General features: G+C 32.6%; 2 protein-coding genes across 5 annotated transcripts in view; one reads left to right on the forward strand and one right to left on the reverse strand.

The window, feature by feature from the left end:
* LOC139488195 (uncharacterized) overlaps positions 1-5,878 on the forward strand; it is a 31,253-nt gene extending 25,375 nt beyond the window's left edge. Inside the window, exons 9-11 of one of the 2 annotated variants that reach the window (XM_071273651.1) lie at positions 2,398-2,536; positions 3,735-4,309; positions 5,024-5,878. The gene's annotated coding sequence lies outside the window, so the exon portion shown is untranslated. Of the gene's footprint in view, positions 1-2,397; positions 4,310-5,023 lie in introns of both variants that reach the window. The other variant, XM_071273650.1, reaches the window with a different exon arrangement.
* Positions 5,879-10,256: 4,378 nt separating this feature from the next.
* The window catches only part of LOC139488197 (sodium-coupled monocarboxylate transporter 1-like), a 58,581-nt gene continuing 46,433 nt past the window's right edge, over positions 10,257-22,404 (reverse strand). For 2 of the 3 annotated variants that reach the window (XM_071273652.1, XM_071273653.1), the window contains 9 exons: positions 21,594-21,723; positions 20,770-20,858; positions 18,774-18,889; positions 17,989-18,056; positions 16,144-16,230; positions 13,483-13,700; positions 13,057-13,157; positions 11,998-12,116; positions 10,257-10,560 (listed from right to left, as the gene is read on the reverse strand). In XM_071273652.1, the coding sequence (XP_071129753.1) occupies positions 10,381-10,560; positions 11,998-12,116; positions 13,057-13,157; positions 13,483-13,700; positions 16,144-16,230; positions 17,989-18,056; positions 18,774-18,889; positions 20,770-20,858; positions 21,594-21,723 (1,108 nt within the window). In that variant the 3' untranslated portion in view covers positions 10,257-10,380. Of the gene's footprint in view, positions 10,561-11,997; positions 12,117-13,056; positions 13,158-13,475; positions 13,701-16,143; positions 16,231-17,988; positions 18,057-18,773; positions 18,890-20,769; positions 20,859-21,593; positions 21,724-22,404 lie in introns of those variants that run through there. The other variant, XM_071273654.1, reaches the window with a different exon arrangement.

The following is a 22,404-nucleotide window of genomic DNA, read 5'->3' on the forward strand; positions in this document are numbered from 1 at the left end:
AAAAAAAAAAGTCAGGATAAACTAATAAAAAAAAAGGCAGGACCGAATAGAGTGAAAAATAAAAAGGCAGGACAGAGATTACAACTAAAAAAAAATGCAGGACAAAATTTTTCATCCTGGCCCCTAAAACATCAAATGGTAGCTCCCTAATAAATATCCTTTTTGAGATCAGTGCCCTCTTTATTAATCATAATATCCAGGAATGATAGTCTGTGAAAATTACTTCCATGTGAACTTGATGGATGTATGGAGACTGTTTGGAATATCAGAAAACATTTTAAGCTCTTCATCGGATTTTGTCCAAATGATAAAGCAGTCGTCAAGATATCTTTTCCAGGACTGGCCATTTCTATACCAAATGTATTCTCAATCTCCTGATACAATTTCTATTCTAAAAAAAAACCTTTACAAGTGTAGCGTAAGTTGGGGCAAATTTCAATAGCGTTACAATTGACTTACCATAATTTACTTTAGAACGTTTATCTTCCTTTTTTACAAGACCAATGACCGACATTCGAGTAAAAGGATACCAACATTCGCAGATTAAAACTAAAAACAAATTAACCATATTAATCACTTAATTTTTCCTGACTTACTATAGCTATCCAATGTGTACTGTCTTATTAACACAGCCTATTGCCACATCGTATTTCTCTAATTCGTCCTTGAATGAAAATGCAATCTTAATGTTGCACTGCAATTTATTTATTCAAAAACAGAAAAATTGTTTTTGTAATGTTTTGTGCCGTTAAATTACTATAAACCATGCTCGTGATTGCTTTATAAAATATGTCTACAACTTTTAAGGATGTCTGCTGGTCATGTTTTTGAATTCTTGTCATATTTTCGATTTTCTCAGGTTTTATCCATCCAAATGTATTAAAAAAATTTTTACACGACACCCCACTTTTGTCTTCATAAATCTGTTCAATAGATCATTTCAGATTTAGTGATCCGGCGGCATGAAATCCTTGTTATTTTTTCTTGGTTTAAAGGGTAAAAAACAATTCCAATGTTAACAAATAGTAAAGTCTGAAGAAAACCCTTTTCCCGCCATTTTCTAAATGTCTCGTATTTTGAAAACTACACACGAGACTAAAAGTGACCTTACAAAATTATTCTTTCTCATTGTAATATTCAAACATAAATAAGAGTTCACTTTTTATAATGAATTAAATGTAAAACATAGGTAATCATCTTTTAAATGGATGGAATGAAACAGCTCGGACATAGTTTGAGAGGAACTATCTAAACCAAATTCATGTATTTGGTTTTTTCTCGTAGGATTTTGTCTAATGCTTAGTCCGTTTCTGTGTGTGTTACATTTTAATGTTGTGTCGTTGTTCTCCTCTTATATTTAATGCGTTTCCCTCAGTTTTAGTTCGTTACCCCGATTTTGTTTTTTGTCCATGGATTTATGAGTTTTGAACAGCGGTATACTACTGTTGCCTTTATTTTACTATACTAAATTTGATTGTTTGCAGATGCAGATCCAAAAAGAGGGTGGTGGTAAACGCTTTTAATTTTTGGAATGATCAATGTTTTGAATAAGAACATACAGTTGGACCCCCTCCCCCTTAATTTTGGGTTGGAACCCCTTTTAAAATGATGGATTATCCTCTGGTGGACCCATAGTTAGTCTAGTGGATGGCATGACACAGCTGTCACTGGATATTAAGCAAACAATAATCATCAATTCATGACGAAATAGCATCAGTGGATCGAGTTGCTTTAATTTCCCTTCACAAGGTTTCATGGTTCACTCTATTTTTGGGTACAAAGTAATTACATGGAAGATAAATGATTACAATTTTAGATGGCATTGTACTCTAATCAAGTTATAAAGAACTATATGTGTTACTCTTTATTTAAATGAAAGAAACTTTTAATTGTCAAATCATTTTTAGATCCAAAGTGGGATGTTTAAATATTAATTTAAAAAAAAACTATTTAGTTTAATTTGGAACACAACATTTTTTTTTCAAAAACAGCCAGTAGTAATTTTTATTTCAATATCTTGATTACGATACAATGAAATCTTACCCTTGTGGGAAAAAGTATGTACTATGAAAGTTAGAAGGCAAATTTAAGCAATTTGATTGGACGAGAAGTTGTAAGAATGTGCTAACAACAGATATCCCATCCACACTTGAGCAGGGTGGTAATTTATGTTCATTTTTTAAATTAAAAAAAAAAATCCTGTATCATTTTAAGTTTAAACCATGTTCAATGGCATTCGAACCTTTTCTTTGTGGTCCCTTCTTTCTGTTGTTCAGCTTTAAAAAAATTGGATTAAGTATCCTTTTATAGATGTACCATTGCTGAATGATAAAACTATATGAGTGAGCTCACTGCTAGACAATATAGCCAAATTATGGTAATGTCATACCATTGCAGAAATAGAAACCATACTTATCTCTTACCATCACCAGCCAATGATCATGATGTCATATTATTTTTATCAACGCTGGACAATTACAATTAAGCGCATGATTCTGATGTATATATCTGTAACACGTACCTGATGAATTAAAAGGTGAGGTATTTTAAACAGTAAATGTTTAACTAATGGGCACATATGTGTGGGATATATGTTTAGAGACTACATATATTGGGTATATGTCCAGGAGAGCACATATATGGGGTATATGTTCAGGAAACAGCAACAGATTTACTGCTAAGTTTTTGAATACACATGTATATTTTTGGGTACAATTCTTAAATCGGATGATTGGTCGTTAGAGAAAGAAAAGATAGAATTTTATAACTGTTATTGTAAATGTCCTTTGATTTTATGAGTCTTTGTTTACTCCTTGGTTTTGATTGTTATTGTCTTTTATTTCTAGGATGCAGTCATTTAAGCTATTGAAGAAGAAATGACAATAAAAGAGAACTTATAAATAGCCTTTAAGAACTTTGATATTTTCATCAATTCTGTGTCAGCTTTTGATAGCAAAATTAGAAACATAATGACTCTTTTTTTAAAACGGATTGGTGTTACTTTAGTTTATGATGTAGTTTATTTTTAGCAATGGGTTTTAGTGAATTATGGCCCTATTGTATTAAATATGGTATTCAATTTTACTGGTTAAAGACCCCCTCTTAGTTGGAAAGTATTTTGAATTTGCCAATTGGTTTAATTGTAAATATGCGAAAACTCAGACTCCGACACAATAAAAACAGTAAAAAAGATCAAGACATGTACTTGGATAGTATACATGTATCCCCATAAAACTAAATGTAATGGTACAGTGAAAAATGAACCTAAAGGCCTTCAACAAAGGCGTCCTTGTTTAAACACTGTAGATGGAGATAATTGTATGTTAAAAAAGAATGTACAAAATCTTGAAAACAAATTGAAAATTGCTAGGAATACTAGAATCATGAATGCTAATTTTAAATTGACCAAATTTAAGAAGAGCAATGTTAAAAGGCTTTTCTCATCAGATGGACAAATTAAAGTACAAGTGGACGTGACCGGGTTATTGACTGGTCCAATGTGGCGTATTATAGAAAATGTAGATCATATCTTAGATTTTAATCAGGTTTGGGAACAATTTAAAGTCTTTTTGGAGTTTTATTCTCTAGATGCTACTGAATTAGTCGAAGGACAAATATTGTGTAAAAACTATAAGAATATTGATGAAAATTTTTATTGTTTATTTGCGATTGAAGACGAAAATCTCAACATTTTTACTACTAAAGCTCTTCAAATAATTTTATTAAACTTTCAGTAGATTCTAGACAGACAGTTGAGTGACTCTTCCTGGAGCAACCTTAAATGAAAAAAAGCCAGGTGGGATTGATTTAAATTGACGAGAACAGAGCGAATCAGTCGCTACTACTAATATATTATGGAGACTTTGCAAATTTAGATCGACTTCAAAGGGAAGAACCAAATACTAATATAATTGCACTTGAAGGTAGAATTTTATTTGCCTACAAGACAGTTCAGTGTGGATTTTGTTTTACAGGTAAACGAAAATCATAGACTTTCACCTGTAAATTAACGGTAAGAAAAACAATAAAACTAGACGCGAAGGCTAAATGAGATGCAGAAGAGAAGAAATTACCAGCTATTAAAAGGAAGAGAAAAGGCAAAAAAGTGCGATTCATTTATGAACACTTTAACCAGAGACCAAAAAAGGTACAACTTACCAATCAGAGATTACTATGGGACCAGATGGAAACCATGTAGAAATCTAAACTATCCTAGACCCAAGTGCATTAGAACTACCAACAAGAGCCGACATTGATAGTAACGAAGATCTTTCTGATGTCGTTTTCGACATTTAAACCACCGAATTTGGTAAGTTGAAAATATTAACACAACGATGTTTATTATTTAAATAACTTTACTGAAAAGGACATCGAACATGAACATCTATATTAATTGGAAACATTTCAGAATAAATTGCCATCTATTGAAGTTTCACTATGGTATGAAAGCGATGACCGAAATATTTTTGTTTCTCTCTTTTATCGTATTTCATTTAGTTAATGTCACGTATACTTTTTGGCCAATAGATAAATGCCTGTAGGCTTGATTAAATAAATATATATAAAAAAAAATGTGGTACGATTGCCAATGAGACAACTCAGCACGTGAGACCAAATGACACAGAAATTATATATATATATATATCAAAGTACGGTCTTCAACAATGAGCAAAGGCCATACCACGTAGTCAGCTATAAAAGGCCCCGAAAGCCTTTTTATGATAAAATTAACAGGCAGCCACTCGTGCAGTTATAAGCCCATATGAACTAACATAAGACGCTGTATTCTTTTATAACATATTTCATTTGCAAAACACTAATTTCTGGTTCATCACATGGTTGTCAAACTTACCGGATTACTATCGATTTATGAAAAAGAAACAAGCATACGTTATAGCAATCAGCATGATCATACATGTAAAATGCAAAATACGGAATTCAATAAAGTTAGACGCAATTGTTATTATTTAAAAATGAAAATTTTAATGTTTATAATTGTTAAATATATGAGCATTTATTACAGGATACGATTCCGAGATAGTTCAATGTCAGCAGTTTGTATCAAAGGAGGGTTTGATAAGTACATTATTCCGACAAAACCGATTCATCCAAAAGCTACCGAGGTCACCCATTTTTTCAGTACAGGGACGTGGCTTTATTATAACTATTATTATATCAGCAACATGTGACAGGACCAAAGGAGAAGCCTTTGATAGTTTTATTGACTGGATATCAAAGAACTCATTACTGGTTGCACATAATTGTAAACAATTCGATGCAAAAAAAACTGGTTTCTCAGATGCAGCCTTTAAACTATTTTACAAAACCTCAAAGACCATATATTTCGATATTCAGGCACGTTACAGTTATTCTGTTTTAAATATCCGAAAGGAAAATCATATATTCACAAAGCTTATTTGCCAATGACATTCTTATAATATAATGCTCACAATGCCCTTGTTGGTGTTAAAATGTTAAACCAGTTGATAGAGGTGGACATTGCAAGAGAACAACTTGATTGAGAATAGTTACGTTGTACATGATATAGACCAGCAATCGAAGCTGTTTCGCGGAAAGAAGCATTTAATGGTCTCCTATAAATGGGGTTATTAGAGAAAAGGTCATATCAAGTCTTCTTGTAGGGCTGAACAAGTCGGCGTTCGGAGTATTTTGCTGAGGACTTCAAATGGAAAACCACATGAACCTGAGAAAAAAAATTTGTTTGTTTCACCCTCAGCTACCACACGAAGGCGAAAAAAAAAGTTTGTCCGGAAAAAAAAATCCATAGCTAGTTTTCTAGCAGTAAACCTTTCACTTTAACAACAGTCCCATCAAATTCTAATTTATCATATCCATTAAATTATATTTTTATACATGATTGCGTGTTATTTACTTGATAGTTTAATGTTCCACGAATAACAGGAAATGAAAAACAACTGAAATGAGTCAATGTAAAACAACGAAATATTCTGTATTTCGTAACGTCACATATTTTTGATAATTTCTAAGGGTATTGGTCATCTTTGAAGCGATCTATCTGCTAAACAAGGATGGTGACATATGTTTTTTATGTATATATTTTGTTCACATTCCTGGATATTATGTTAGATTTTAGACTTTCTCCGTATATTAGAAAATAGCCATCCATTGAAAAATTTAGAAAAGCAGGTAGAAAAAAGCATTTTCCCTATATCTCTTTGTAAATTTGGCACCAAAATTGGCATTTACTTAATCAAAGTACTAGTGTGCCATATTTTTTTGAAATCGGGAGATATGCCATTCGGTATCGTTTTACTTTAAAAAAAAAAAAAAAAAAAAGAAAGATTGAAATAGAAAATCAACATTTATTAAAACTAAACGAACGTAATCTATGTAATACTGGTAAATTATTAAGCCATGGATTTCGTAACCATAAATTGCTTAAAACCTTTAATGAATTTTTCATAGATATAAAGATTGGTTCTGAAGCTATTTCTAACGGTATAGCACATCCTCATTTTTACGGAAATGTTGTTAAGCGTGCCCGAAAATTTAGAAACGATCCTGGTAATCTTGTCGATCCTTTAAATAAACTTATTCTAAAAGGTTACCAATTCAACACCAATAAAATCATTGAATATTGTTTTTATTGGTATAAATATTGATTTTGTTATCAGTAAATTAAAAGGAAAATAAATATGACTTGTATGTTAAATACATATACACATTCATGGATCTACAATCTGTTGATATCTATATCTTGGCATTGCACAAGGTCATGTTTTTCTCTGATGTTTATGGCGTCTTTACACGAAATTCATTGGATGTTGGATGTGTACGGATTGAAAATTTAGTCTTAGATGCATGATTTTTTTATTAGTTGTTAGAAGCTTTGAACTAGCTGCCAGTTAACTGCAAGTACTGTCAGATCTGTACCTAGTGTTCTTTTGTTGTTGGGATGTACAAGTACCCGTTGACGTCCACTTATATTTTTGTCCATCTGATGAGTTAAGCCTTTTTCAACTGATTTATATAGTTCGTTCTTATGTTGTACTGTTATACCACTGTCCTAGGTTAGGGGAGGGTTAAGATTCTGCTAACTTGTTTAACCCCGCCACATTATGTATGTATTTACTTGTCCAAAGTCGGGAGACTGTAATTCAGTGGTTGTCGTTCGTTTATGCGTTACATATTTTGTTTTTCGTTAATTTTTTCTACTTGAATAAAGCCGTTAGTTTTCTCGTTTGAACTGTTTTACCTTGTCATTTCGGGGCCTTTCTAGCTGACTTTCGGTATGGGCTTTGCATATTGTCGAAGGTCGTACGGTGACCTATAGCTGTTAATTTCTGTGTCATTTTTCTCTCTTGTGGAGAGTTGTCTCATTAACAATCATTCCACATCTTTTTTATAAGCACTGTGCTACAGAAGGATCGGTTTTGTGGTGGCAGTTTGATAGTTTGGGGAGGAATTCATTATGGTGGTACAACACATTTAGTGATTGTTCGTGGGATATTGAATGCCAGGAGATATAGTGTTAACATCTTGTCACCTTTTGTTCTCCTCTTATTTGCCCAACGTAATCACAATGAATTCCATTTTCAACACAATGCAAGATCACATACTGCTCGTCTGACGATGAATGTGTTCCAAATGAACAACATTCTTGATTTGCTAAGTCGATCCTCAGACCTCAATCAAATTGAACATGTTTGGGATCTGTTGAACCGACGCATTCGTGAATAGTTATCAAAGATACCAGGATTATCATTTAGTACGCCAGACGCGCGTTTCGTCTACATAAGACTCATCAGTGACGCTCATATCAAAATATTTATAAAGCCATGAAAATCATGGTGATTTCCAAAATTTACAACAACTTGAAAATTCACTGATTAGGCAACGGCAAATTCGAATAATACTCGATTGATTGCGAAAACGCTGCCAATCCGTCATCGATGCACGTGGAGCATGGACTAGATAATGACTTTTGATAACACCCATTTACACATTTTGACCATTCTGCGCTCCACTCAAAGAAATTCCTAGTGAATTTGAGTGATAAATAAACATTCATGTTACTTCAGACTTGTTATAATTCAATTTTATGTTCATTAAAATCATGTTGTGAAGTATTTGTGATAAAATAAAATATCATAATTTTGTTGCTAAACTTTTTTTGGCTCAGTATATAAGAAAAATTACAATACCTATTTTGTCAAGGGTTTATGATAAAATTATCATGTGCATGCTGTGTGGTTTATTCATGTAAGTAGATAGCACATATTTCTGTGTAGTAGTCATATATATTTCTAATATTACTAAGATTTAATATAAACTTTTATCTTAATAAATAAGTATAGTATATTAATAACTTAGTTTGGGTTTGGGCTGTTTTAATCTAGATCACATAGATATATATACAAACATGTGATTGCCTTGAAATGGGAGCCATTTAGCACCCGCGAAAATTAACCGCTATTTGGTATGTGCCGTTTGGTGTTGCTTCGATACATAATGCGTGGCTGTGTACTTATACATCCCGTTATTGTGCTATTGTAAAACTAAGTTTGTATGATTGTCTTTCCTTATTGCTTTGTTTCTTTGATACATTTAGGACGTGGCTCTGTACTTTTACATCCCGTTATTGTACTTTGGTAAATTGGTACATTCTTGTTTTTAATTTTTGCTAATATTCCATTTTGTGCGTCTTTGTTGCATATTTTTTTTTTTTTTTTTTTTATTGATTTAAGATTATAACACAATGTTGACTGCTGTATATTTTTTTTTCAATTTTTACCTATTATGTCTGGGGTCTATTTTGTTAACGCATCGTTGTCAATATAAATGAATTTGACGAGACTGCCTAACAAGTTTGAGGTTTCGCTAGCTATAAAACAAGGTTCAATCCACCATTTTCTATATGAGAAAATACCTGCACTAAATCAGCAATATGACAGTTGTTATCCATTCGTTTGATGTGTGTGAGCTTTTGATTTTAATTTGTCATTTGATTAGGGACTTTCCGTTAAAATTGTTTTGGCGCTTTTGTTGTCTACCTTTATTAGGAACACTCACTCTATGACCTTTGAAATTCAAGGTTGTAAAAATATGTAGAAACTTATTGAGCTTTATGGCTTAAAGAGACTTTTAGGAAATAGCCTAATTCATCGAAGATCAACTTTGCTCAAAGGAATAACAACCGAAGTCTCTCTTTATCTTCATTCATCATCGGGACTTCACAATTTAAGTTATAAAATGCTCCACTGAGTTATATCCAAAATTTATTTTCAGAAGCTCTTACTTCAACACTAAATATAATGTAGCATTAAAAAAACTGAACTCAGAAATAATTAATACAAGCTATACTTTATTGTAGTTTTAACATTGGCAGGCATTATATTCGTGATTATTTTTACCCGAGCGATAGTGAGTGCTAAAATAAAACAAATATAATGCCTAGTATTTTTAATTTAATTTAACTCCCGTTAGCGCCATGTGTCGCATAGGGCGCGAATGGAAGTCTTCCATCTGAGCCTGTCTGCTGCTGCTTGTTGTGCTTCTCCCCATGTTCTCCATCCAAATTGTTCTTTCCATATCTACCAATCGCCTCCAAGTTTCTATTAGTCTTCCTACATTTCCTGGTGGTGTCCATGTTTAGGCGATTCTACAATCATTCCATGGGTCCATCCTCAGGGTGTGAACTGTCCAACGCATGGGTTCATCCTCAGGATGTGACCTATCCAACTCCATCTCCTGTTCTTAATGGTGTTGGTTATGCTGCACATGTTGGCTTTTTGTAGCAGTTCTGCGTTGGATATCATAGTTGGCCAAAATATCTTAAAGATTCTACGCAAGTTCCTTATGTTGAAGGTGTTAAGTCTATCTCCATCTTTCTATATTCTGCCCCATATAGCAACAAAGATATTATATTGCTTTTATAAATTAAATTAAGTTTAAGTATAGCTTGCATCAATTATTTGGATTCTGATTAGGACAATTAATGTAAATGTCTATGTCCGATGTGTATGCTCTTCCATGAACCTCCCTTTTTTGTTGGCAATATGAATTATCAGAGGGAGGAGTTTTGAACAGCCAGCATGAACGCTTGTTGTATTTAGGTAAAATATGTCAATTTCGAATTACAACACATTACAGTCATAATAAACGAATAAGTGACAACATGTGCATCATTTAAGAGTTTGGAAGTGTTTTCAGTAAATGAAATATATTATATGCATGCCAATTTGATCAAGTTCATTATTTTGCAGTAGTCAATATACGCATGTGCAAACAAACTTTAATGGATTTAGAGCATGGGTTTATTCTCACAAAGCGAAAGAAGCGTTATATTTAATATCATATGCACTTCTTTATATAATAAATAATATATATGTATATATTTCAGTAGTGTTTTCCATTAGTGTTCCTGTTAATCACCGTCTCTTTATCATTCAGTTGTTCACCAAGATTGACCGGTAATAAGGTTTCTCCTTCCTTTTCGTCATTTTTGTCGTCTACATTTAGCACAATGTTTTGTGGTTCTTTAATCATTGTAGACAATGTATGCTGAATTTCAAATTTCTGAAAGAATTATGAAAAATTCAAAAAGAAAAGACATAGACAAATTAAAACAGTGGTTCACCAAAGCCGTAAATCCTAGTATTTTTGTCTATATACTAGCTTGGTTGTTTATAAAAGATTGATACTTGTATCTCGACACTAATGATTTCACTAATAGTGAAGGAGATCAAAAGAATGTTCTACAACCGTTCTGTTGATCTTGTAATCCTTATTTTCACAATTTCAAGCTCTGCAACTCTTCTTTTCGCTACAGCGTAATCGATTTATGAATTTATCATGTCACTTCGGTAGTCTCCACCTATTTATTTAGTTCAACTCATCCTTTCCTTACATTCTATGAAAATTATTTGAAAATAAATGTGAATATTGTTTTATTGTTTTTTTATTTCAGAAATGCATTTCAATTCGAATTTCTTATTTTTATTTCTTGAAGGTAGTAGAAGATTTTAACGTTTGTATTTGATATATGGGTACCTTTTGGGATTTTTTTTTTTTACAGCTACAAAAGGACACGATAAATTATATCATTAATAACTCTATAGGCAAGTGAGTTAACAATGCATTGCATAACATCTAATATCTTAATTTTCTTTTCAAACTTCTCGAATCGATGCTGAAGACCTCGAACAACTTCTAATAAACTGTTCAGAACCGTAGCAGTTTGGTGTCAAAACTATATTCAGACATTATTATTTCACAAAAAGTCTTTCACATACTACTGTTGTCTGTTCTATGGTCGGGTTGTTGTCTCTTTGACACATTCCCTATTTCCATTCTCAATTGTATTTCACATACAGTTGATCAAAACATATATCGGTATTAAAGTATCAAGGAATTGTATCTAAGGCGCCATATATTTAAGGCAATCTTCAGAACAATAGGCTTCTATTGGAGACGGTGCTACGTTGACCTCGTCAAGATAAAGGTATCGCTGATTTACAATTTTCACAATATTCTTTAAGTTGGCATTGTTTTTTGATCAACTAAGATTGCATTTTAACGAATTATCCTTTTACTGAATACTGTTCCACTTTTCATTCAGAATTACTTCCAAAATTTAACGTAATATCCTCTTTTTTCGGGAGCTCAAATTTCGTTGCCGTTCCTTAGTAGTTCATCCGGCGTTTTGTGTGTCTGTTGGGCTTTTTATCTTTTAGTCCTGGTGTTGTCAGATCATTACTGACTTATAAATGCGAATAGCCCTTAAGTATCTCTCGCCTCTCTTTGGTCAATGAGACAACATTCAACAAAGACCAAATTACACAGAAATTAACCACTATGGGTCAGAGGACGATTTTTAAGCATGAGTAAAAGCTATGAAAAGCATCAAAATGGCAAATAAAATAAAACAATCGAAATGTTAAAAGTAGAGACCTAACATTTTAATAGGGCAATCTTTGTTTTAATTTGAAATATATTTATATAACTAAACCTTACGTTTTTGTGTACTATTCCAAATCGTAGAGGTTTGAGTATCTTTTCGGGTAGATATGGACATAGAACATCAAATATTGGACAAATGAACCGTGCATCAACAGACTTTGGATCTGTATAACCTGTGTTAATGATAATTAGTATATGTATTAATGGGTCTCTATAACTTGTTGTTTCAAAGAAAATTATATACATGCTCACTATCTATGATACTAAAGGTACGAATTTTCGATCATTCAAGAAGTCTCATGAACTCTGAGTTGTCTTATCCTGTAGCCGAAACACTTTCTACAAACAGGTCAGATCATTTATTGAAGTAGTAAATGAAGAAATACCCTCATGTCATATAAACTGTGTGTTTAATATTCATAAGAAACGTTCCAATCTAAACATATATTTAATGGAGAGTTGTCTCAATGGTATTCATACCACGTCTTCTCATATTTTTGTAGATACTTAAATACGATGTAACGTTAGATGGTATATGACGAAAGTTTACATGTTATTTGTGTTTTATTAGCAATCACAATGAATATCCATTTTATTAGTGTATAAAGTTACCACAGCATAACAAATTTGACAATAAAGACAAATATAGTTACTACCTCGGAATATATAGATGACAGATTTATTATTCATACACAATATTAGAAATACTTTTTTTTTTGAATATTTTACCTGCATTTCATTTTACACGCAGAGAATATAGCACAAAAAATAGAAGCATGCAATAGTGTTACTATAGTTCCAATTCAAGAAAGAGCTAGACACAAAACCAGGTTCAACCCATAGTTTTTTCTTAAAATTTCCTGAACCAAGTCACAAATATGACAGCTGTTATCTGTTGCTGCTGTTATCTGTTGTTCTGTTCTTTTTCTCTTGTTATTTGAAGAGTTTTTTTAGGATTTAGTTTGTTACCATATTTGTGTTTTCGAATTAAGACTTTTGAACAGCGTTTTACTGTTACCTTTATTTGGTAGTCGCATTTACTCGATGTCATTATCAACATAATTATTGAGGATAACAATAAAAAAAAAAGTAAAAAGCAAGTAATTAACATACCTGTCATAAAACTGACAATAAGACCCACCACTATGACTATTCCCGGTCCCAGAACATTATACCAAACAAATGACAGGTCGTACAGTGGAAAAATTGTGTTACTGAAAAAAAAAGTTGTTGAATATTTGATTTCATTCTTTAAGCATAATTAGAAATTTCATCAAAATCTCTTAGTTTTCGTTTGTTCCTTAAAAAAAACTTCTGAGGTAATTCATTTTAGCCTTGTGCTTTCCAGGTTTTATATTTACAATTCATCAAACAGAAAATATGTAGTCAGTGATTTACAATTTTATAGATATGCATGTCAATCAGAGGGAAATTTGTCGGGATTTGTGCATTACATTGTTCTATAAACATTAAGTATGAAGATCAAATTAAAAGGTCCTATGAAATCTCGTATTTGTTTAAACAGTCCAAACCTCAAACCTGTTATTTGTCGGCTCTATCGCTGCTGTAGAATTGTATTGTGTATCTACCGATGCTGTAAAGTTGTACATTGTCCTTGAGTAATTGCCAAATTCAGATGTGTAATTCATACATCCCTCAGTAGACAAAGGAGATTTTGGATATATTTTATATAAAAATGAGCCAAGTCCAATCCAAAGCATCATAGCAATGCTTACAATTGTTCCCACAAAAGCTCCCTGAAAAATAATTAAAATAGCTACAATTCGTTTTGATTTAGACAGACAAAAAACGTCAACTGGAATTTTGATATCACTTTTCTCACTTGGCAATAGAACGAATGTCGTATCATAATCAAGATACAGTCTTCTTTACAGAAAAACTAATATCACTGGTGTTACTGGTGATAATTGGCCTATATAATACAATTTTATTTTTTTTTATTTTCAATGCAGTAGCACTTGATTTGTGTTTATGTTCTTCAAGACTTGAATCATTTACCTCTGAATCTTGTGTACCCGAAACGCGTCGACATACTTGTACTAAACGTTTTATGATTGATTGATTGTTGGTTGCTTTCCATTCAGTGGCAAATATTTCATGTTTGTCAAGGACGAGAATAGATTAGCAATAAATACAACACAGATGGTAGTTAATACGCCGTCCGGGCAGAAATTCGGGTAAATATTTACTGCCACTTAAAAATGAAGGTATATTGCGTAACCTTGGACGGAAACGTTGTCTGGCAATTGGCCATTTATGAACCCCTTTTTGTGCCCTCTTCTTGTCTATTGGTTTCTTTCTAATTATGAGGCTGACTTCATACAGGAACTTCTTAGAAAGAAAGATAAGAAGTTAGCGATATCTTTTAACTCTACTTTCCGCTATATAGATGATGTTCTTTCACTAAATAATTCAAAATTTGGTGACTATGTGGAACGCATCTATCCCACCGAACTAGAGATAAAGAATACTACAGATACAGTTAAGTCGGCATCATATCTTGAATTACATCTAGAAATTGACAATGAGGGTCGGTTGAAAACAAAACTTTACGACAAAGGAGATGATTTCAGCTTTCAAATTGTGAACTTTCCATTTCTAAGTAGCAACATTCCAGCAGCACCTGCATACGGGGTATATATCTCCCAATTGATACGATATTCCCGTGCTTGCATTTCCTATAATAATTTTCTTGATAAAGGGCTGCTGCTCAAAAGGAAGCTATTAAACTAAGAGTTCTTAAAGGTGAAGTTGAAATCTTCCCTTTGTAAGTTTTACGGGCGCCATTACGAGTTGGTTGACCGTTATGGAATAATCGTTTCACAAATGATATCGAATATGTTCCTTACGTCGTAACTACAATCCCCTTCCCTTTCATGAATGTGACCTACCGAATTAGACTATACCGGATTTGTTTTAACATAAGGAACACGACGGGTGCCACTTGTGGAGCACCTGAGATCACCTCTAGTTTTTGCTGGGGTTCGTGTTGCTTATTCTTTTGTTTTTTATGTTGTGTCATGTGCACTATTGTGTCTTTTTCATTTTTAGCCATGGCGTTGTCAGTTTATTTTCGATTTATGAGTTTGACTGTCCCTTTGGTATCTTTCGTCCCTCTTTTATAGAGATGGTGCAATTGTTCTTGACGTGCAGTGCAGATAGTGTTGCATTGTGTTTGCAAGAGCAATCGTATTTGACGTCGTCATTATGAATATACGTAAATCAGAAGTTGTACATCTAGAACAACCTATCGTACATCCGCTTTGTAAACGGTTCAAGTGCCCGTCGGAAGAAGAAGATGTGACCATATCCTTAGTCACTTTCGTCAAGGTTTTTTTTCTCAAATATATTAATGGTACCTTTTTGTGACTTTCGAACTTTTATATCTGGGAGTCACTGGTAAGTCTTCTGTGGACGTGGCGCGTTTTGGACGTATTGAATTTTAAACCTGATGCCTTTTGTTATCTATTATTCATGTGTTTCTTTGCCTAATACGTTCTCCTATTTATTTGTATTGCAGTCCTGTATTATTATGTTGTCATTTTAATGTTATATTTAACAATACCATTAAAGTGCGAGGTTTGGCATGCCACAAAACCAGGTTCAACCCACCATTTTTTTTTCGTTAAAAATGTTCTGTACCAAGTCAGGAAAAGGCCATTGTTATATCATAGTTCGTTTCTGTGTGTGTAACATTTTTACGTTGTGTCGTTTGTTTTCTCCTATATTTGAGTGTGATTCACATTACTATAAGACGTGTCACGGTACTTTTCTATCCCAAATTCATGTATTTGGTTTTGATGTTATATTGGTTATTCTCATCGGATTTTGTCTAATGCTTAGTCCGTTGCTGTGTGTGTTACATTTAAATGTTGTGTCGTTGTTCTCCTCTTATATTTAATGCGTTTTTCTCAGTTTTAGTTTGTTACCCCGATTTTGTTTTTTGTCCATAGATTTACGAGTTTTGAACAGCGGTATACTACTGTTGCCTTTATTTAATGGGTCTGCTGAAACCACTGTAACAAGTGTTTTCATTAAAACTCGAGATATTCTTTGCTTTTAATTATTCTGGCTGTCCTAAAATACCGACGCCATAGTATCAAATACAATTTTCATTACATAGCTGTTAAAGATAGACAATTTTAAATATATATCCTAAGATACGAAAACGTGAAATACCTTAGTATTAGACCATGGGAATATCATTCCTAAGGTTATCACGCCACAAATAGGCGATCCCAAAATTCCAAACATGGATACAGCAGCCTGAAATTATACATTTAAATGCGTATCAGTATCACAAGGTCGATAATTTAACATTAAATTCACACAAACAGGAACGGTCTCCGACGATATCTGAATCTAATCGAGACAGAAATATATTTACTACCAACTTTCTATTTAGTAATAAATCAATACATGGATTTTACTGTGAATACATTTATTTCGTGGATTTTATTTTCGTGGAAATTAGGGTTTGATGCCGCGGTATGGCCAATTTTAACTTTTCAGAACCTTACAAATAAACTCATCAAAGATACAGTTAGATATTTACGCCAGCCGCGCGTTTTGTCTACAAAAGACTCATCAGTGAAGCTCGGATTAAAAATGTTTAAAAGGCCAAAAAAGTACGAAGTTGAAGACCAAAAATTCCTAAAGTATTGCCAAATACAGCCAAGGTAATCTATTCCTTAGGTAGAAAAGCCGTAGTATTTAAAAAATTCGAAGTTTTGATGACAATTAATTTATTATTATGAACATATCAATGATAACTCAATTAACACAGAAGTGCTGACTACTGGGCAACAAAATAAACGAAAACTTAAACCCAACGAACAACAAGCATTCTGAAAGTATTGCATGGAAATGCATAGTCCCTACCGGTTAAAAATGTATTGTACAAGAACAAAATGCTAGCACAATAAAACAAAATAACAAATATCAAATCAATATCTTATAGAAGAGGGACGAAAGATACCAAAGGGCCAGTCAAACTCATAAATCTAAAACAAACTGACAACGCCATGGCTAAAAATGAAAAAGACAAACAGAAAAACAATAGTACACATGACACAACATAGAAAACTAAAAAATAAACAACACGAACCCCACCAAAAACTAGGAGTGATCTCAGGTGCTCCGGAAGGGTAAGCAGATCCTGCTCCACATGTGGCACCCGTCGTGTTGCTTATGTGATTACAGAGTTTACAAAAAATAAGGATAGAAAATTGATTATTTGCGTTAATATTCTATTTTCGAGGACCATATAAACACTGCTCATAAAATCATCCAAACCGAACAAAAGTCCAACTTGATATATAGCTGCCATTGTTAAACCATATCCAAAATATCAAATTAATATCTCCAAGCGTGACAAAAAAAAAAACGTATGGAAACCGATTTGCGGGACTGACGGATGGAATGCAAACCTATGGTATCCTTCTACTTTGGTATGAGAATAATAATGAATCGCCTATGTATATTTTATGACACAAGCAGGTAATTATGGTTCTAGTAGGTCGCAACACAAGATTTCAAGCGTGATTGTAATTGACCATACACACTTTCACACTGGAACTTATAAATATATATGATTAAAATATCAAATCATTAAACAATAAATTATACAGCTCCTTTACTGAAGTTTTTCTACTTTTCAGCATTAAATAAAAGTATTCATAAATCTTACATGTCTGCATTCAAATAGTATAAAACAAGGTTCAATCCTCCATTTTTTACATTTGAAAATGCCTGTACTAAGTCAGGAATATGACAGTTGTTGTCCATTCGTTTGATGCGTTTTATCATTTGATTTTGCCATTTGATTAGGGAATTTTCCTCTGAGTTCAGTACTTTTGTGATTTTACTATTTATGGTACAAAAATCAAAATCAAATGTACCACTTAATTTTTAAGGTTTTTCTGCAATAAATGTCTTAGAAGACGTACTCGCAATTTTTGTTCAGTACCGTAATCTGTTTATTTTTTTAACTTAGAGTTAAGACTCCTTTTTAATAACCATTACCTTGACAACGCCTCCCATGGCTGATGCTAAGTATACAAAGAACAAACATACAATCCCGAGAACCAGTACTGAAATGTATAAGATGTGTCCTTAAAAAATATAAAAGGAATTACTTTTCATTTAATATTGTATCCATTAAAAAGGTTTATGAATACACTTCATATATCAAAATTAACTAAATGTGCGGAACGGTGTACAAGAAAGAATGTAATAATTGAATGAAATTCATTTTTGCACAATAAATACTACTGGCATGTTTTACGTGCTTTCTGTTTTTCCAATTTTTTTACATCGATCGTACATAAAATCCTACAAATGTTTCATAGTGTTCCTTAAATCTTCCTCCTACCAGAGCATTTCATTATTCACTTTTGTGGATCAGATCGACGTATACGTATCGAAAAGGTTTGTATAAAATTGTTATGTTGCTTCAAATCTATGTTCAGTATAATGTATGACATTTAGTGTGTGAAATGTAAGCTTAAAATACCAAAGCATTTATGTAAACATTGATTTGAAATACACAGAATAAAATTTTAAGGAAAAATGAACATGTATTTTTATTGTGCATAGTACACCTTATAGATGATGCAAGACAAAATACAAATATAATGTAATATTTGACATTTAAATGTCGTATGAAATCTGAAGGATATTGTTTGATAGGTTAAGAAAACTTCACAAAGGCCAATTGTATGCACATGGCTGATCATCCTTCTACTTTCAATTAAAGGTAGATGTCAAGCCTTAAAGAATGCCCACTTTTATTTTTTGTAATTAATCACCTATGAATTTTGAAATGATTGCTGCTCTTTTGTCTGTTAGAGATGATGATACACATGGCTTAATGATATCCTGTAGAAGTGCCGCAGACATTGCGTTCAGACCAGACGACACAGTACTGAAATAGAAATTGGTTTATTCTTGTATGATACACATTTCTAAAGAGTAATTTAACTTGACAAAAAACACCATAATACAAATCTACTTCTATTTTTTAAAGAAGTGCTGAATGAATGGATGTTAAAGAACTAAAGCGTATTACAGCTAAAATTTAGTTACTAGATTTGTATAAATTACCAAATTTACCCATACATTTACGACATAAGAGACGACTTCGTTTATTTTCTATTAAGGTAGATACATGGTATACCGCCATCTTGGATTGTACAATGGTATACCGCCATCTTGGATTGTACAATCACAGTACAAAATCGGTATAGTTATTTGCCCAAATCTGCAAATTTTGAGACAGATTTGTAATTTAATTATAAAACTGTTTATTTAGATAAGGAAAACTTGATGATTTATTGTATTATCAAAAATATTTACACAAATATCATTTTGTTTTGTATAAAGAATTTTTTTTTTAAATGAGCCATTTAAGGGGAGATAACTCTAAGTAAAAAAATTATACTGGACTAATAGGGAATTTTTTTTATTTTCTCTTGTAGCAATAAAACAAGTTCGGTGACCCCCATTTTGCTTTATATCTTCTTAAATTATGTAATAAGACCTATCGTCTTACAATGTATTTTAAAATTCTATCTCATAGAACTTTTTTTATGCACACAAATGTATTTTTCATGAACAATCTGACCAAATTGAGGCAATTTTCATCGACTCATAGCTTGAAAAATAGCAAGGTGACCCATACTTTTTATTATATATTTGAAAAAAGCATAGTTAAATCTTCATTTTGGCAAATTATAAAAAAAAATTTGTCTCAAAATGTATATACTTATGATCTACCTTAAATAGATGTAGGAGGATTTGGTGTGAGTGCCAATGAGACAACTCTCCATCCAAATAACAATTTATAAAAGTTCAATGTACGGCCTTCAACACGGAGCCTTGGCTCACACCGAACAAACAAGTTATAAAGAGCCCCAAAATTACTAGTGTATTCAACGCCTGCCAAACAGTCTTCTTTATGATATAAAAACTTATCAACGATACCAGGCATATGATTACGAAGCCAGACGCGCATGATGTCAGCAATAAACTCGTCAGTGCCGCTCGAATAAAAACATTTGCATGGTGTAATCAAAAACGGGGCTGGTTTCTGGATTTCGTCAAACCCGGTTAAAATAGTCCAGTTTTTATACGCCCGTCAAAATTTTGACGGGACGTATTATGGTATACAAATGTCCGGTGTCCGTCCGTCCGTCAGTCTGTCCGTCCGTCTGTCCGTCTGTCTGTCCGGCGTAAACATGTCGCACCGTAACTTGAGAACGACTTATCTTATTTTTAGGTTATTGAGTATTTTGTAAAAAAGGGGAGGTTTTTTTTTACATGTCACGCCGTATCTCAAAAACAATTTATGATTATTGCTTGAAACTGTACACACTTCTTTGTTATATTAATCTAAAGATCTGTATACTTTTTGGTTTGATTCAAAATTTTATTAGTGATATTTGTAATAAGAAAACAGGGTGGGGGGGGGGGTTCACATGTCCCGCCATGTCTCAAAAGCAATAAATGGTAATTGCTTAAAACTTTCTCAGAAACTATTTATGATCATTGCATAAAACTTCCACACAAGACGTCGGGCGTATCATGCGCTCATGGCGCAGCTGTTTATTTTTTCTAAAATCGAGACTTTTATCTAAATTGTTCATATTTGTAAGTACTTGTTCTGATGTTGATTCATTAAACAGTTTTAGTTTGTTTATATTTCGAAATCAGACGATAGATTTGGACAATTTTGTTATATCCTTCACTTAATTTATTATTATAAACAATTGCAGCATTCTCTTATTCTCACTAGTAGACACGTACCTTAGTGCACCACTAAAGACAGCAGCAATAAAAATACCACATACTCCAGGATAAATTCCCATTATGTCCATTACAAACAATGGTAATAACTTAAATTATATAAAACAAATATGGAATATACCAGTTTCTAGTTGATCATTTTGAATAAAAATGTTCGTTTACTGTAACAACGGTAAATTCAGGTTTTTTATGAATGCAAATAATACGAATGTTTGAGTATTGCAATATTGAAAACTCGCATTCTGATATCGGATACATATATATGTACATAATGATTTTCCTGAAATGCCAATAATTAATCTTGCACTTATCTTCTTTTTTTAAAAATCGCAATAATAAACGCACGCAATAATTTCCAGAATTTTGTTTGTTTTGTCCTTCTGTTCAATCTGACTGATATAACGGTAACTTAAACATCGATTTTCCTTAAGAGTTCTGAATGATTTTGAATGTCTATCGTATGTTAATCAGGGGACTAAAAACACTGAAATCTAGTGCAACTTTTAATAACATATACAATTGTTGGTGACTTGTGCAAGCTTAATCTGAGATGGAAAATCTGACAATCTGGCCGTAAAAGATATTTTCTCATCTTACACCCGTTCCATTTTACGATTGATATATGAAACGTTATAAATCCCAAAACAAGAAAACAATAAAGTACTTTTTTTCAAATATCAACCATACAGTGATTACCTTGAAGGCACTATATGACATATCACTTAACAGTGGATTACAGATAATAATTTAAGTGATATATTGTACTGCTTCAAAAATTGTTTGTTTTTTTTTTCTTTTTTATTAAGGCTTCAATAATATCAAACCTGGTCACCCGCTTTAATAGTTCCTGATGACAGAGGGTCACAGGTATGATAGTAAGCAAAGACTACCAGACCATTCAATCCTCCTACCACTAGTATCATCATTAGTCCAGGTACACTTATCCACAAAGCCCTGTAATAAATATTGATTGCAAAGTCTTAGCAGTTGAAATAAGAATTCTAATAAAACAATTTCGTATTAAGTTATTATATAGGCAAAAAAAACCGGTATATTGTCAACAAAGTAAACTGGTTAGGTTAAGTTACTGTCTCAGAATGTTGCTTTTTGAAACGCTTTATATTTGTTATTTGTATTTTCTAGCACTAAGTTAATAAAGGCAAGAGTAGTACGCCGCTAATCAAAAGAGTAATAAATCGATTCAGAGAAAATAAATCCGGGTTACAACTAAAACCGAGGAAACACATCTACTATAACATACCACACTTGATGACCTTCCATTTCCATGAAGATCCTCTGCTAATGAATATTGCTTTGGGAGTACGCAGCTTATGATAGTTATACCGAATTTTGCATGTTTTTTTAGAAATTGCAGTTTAAAAATATATTTTTCGTTTTCCGATTGAGAGTCAGAATAGTAGTTTTACGTTTATGACGTTAAATTATAAATGTGTTGAATTCTAAAAGTTGGAAGGTGATACTTGTATTCATAGTCCAACGCCTGCAAAAATACTGCATAGGCTTTTTATTTTCAGATTTCTTCAGTTATAGTAATTTTACCCTACGCAACGAAGTTGCGGAGGATATAATGTTTTTGACACGTCCGTCAGTCTTGTTTCTTGTCATCGCAAATCC

This window comes from Mytilus edulis, chromosome 9 (assembly GCF_963676685.1).
Source record: "Mytilus edulis chromosome 9, xbMytEdul2.2, whole genome shotgun sequence".
Taxonomy (NCBI): Eukaryota; Metazoa; Mollusca; class Bivalvia; order Mytilida; family Mytilidae; genus Mytilus; species Mytilus edulis.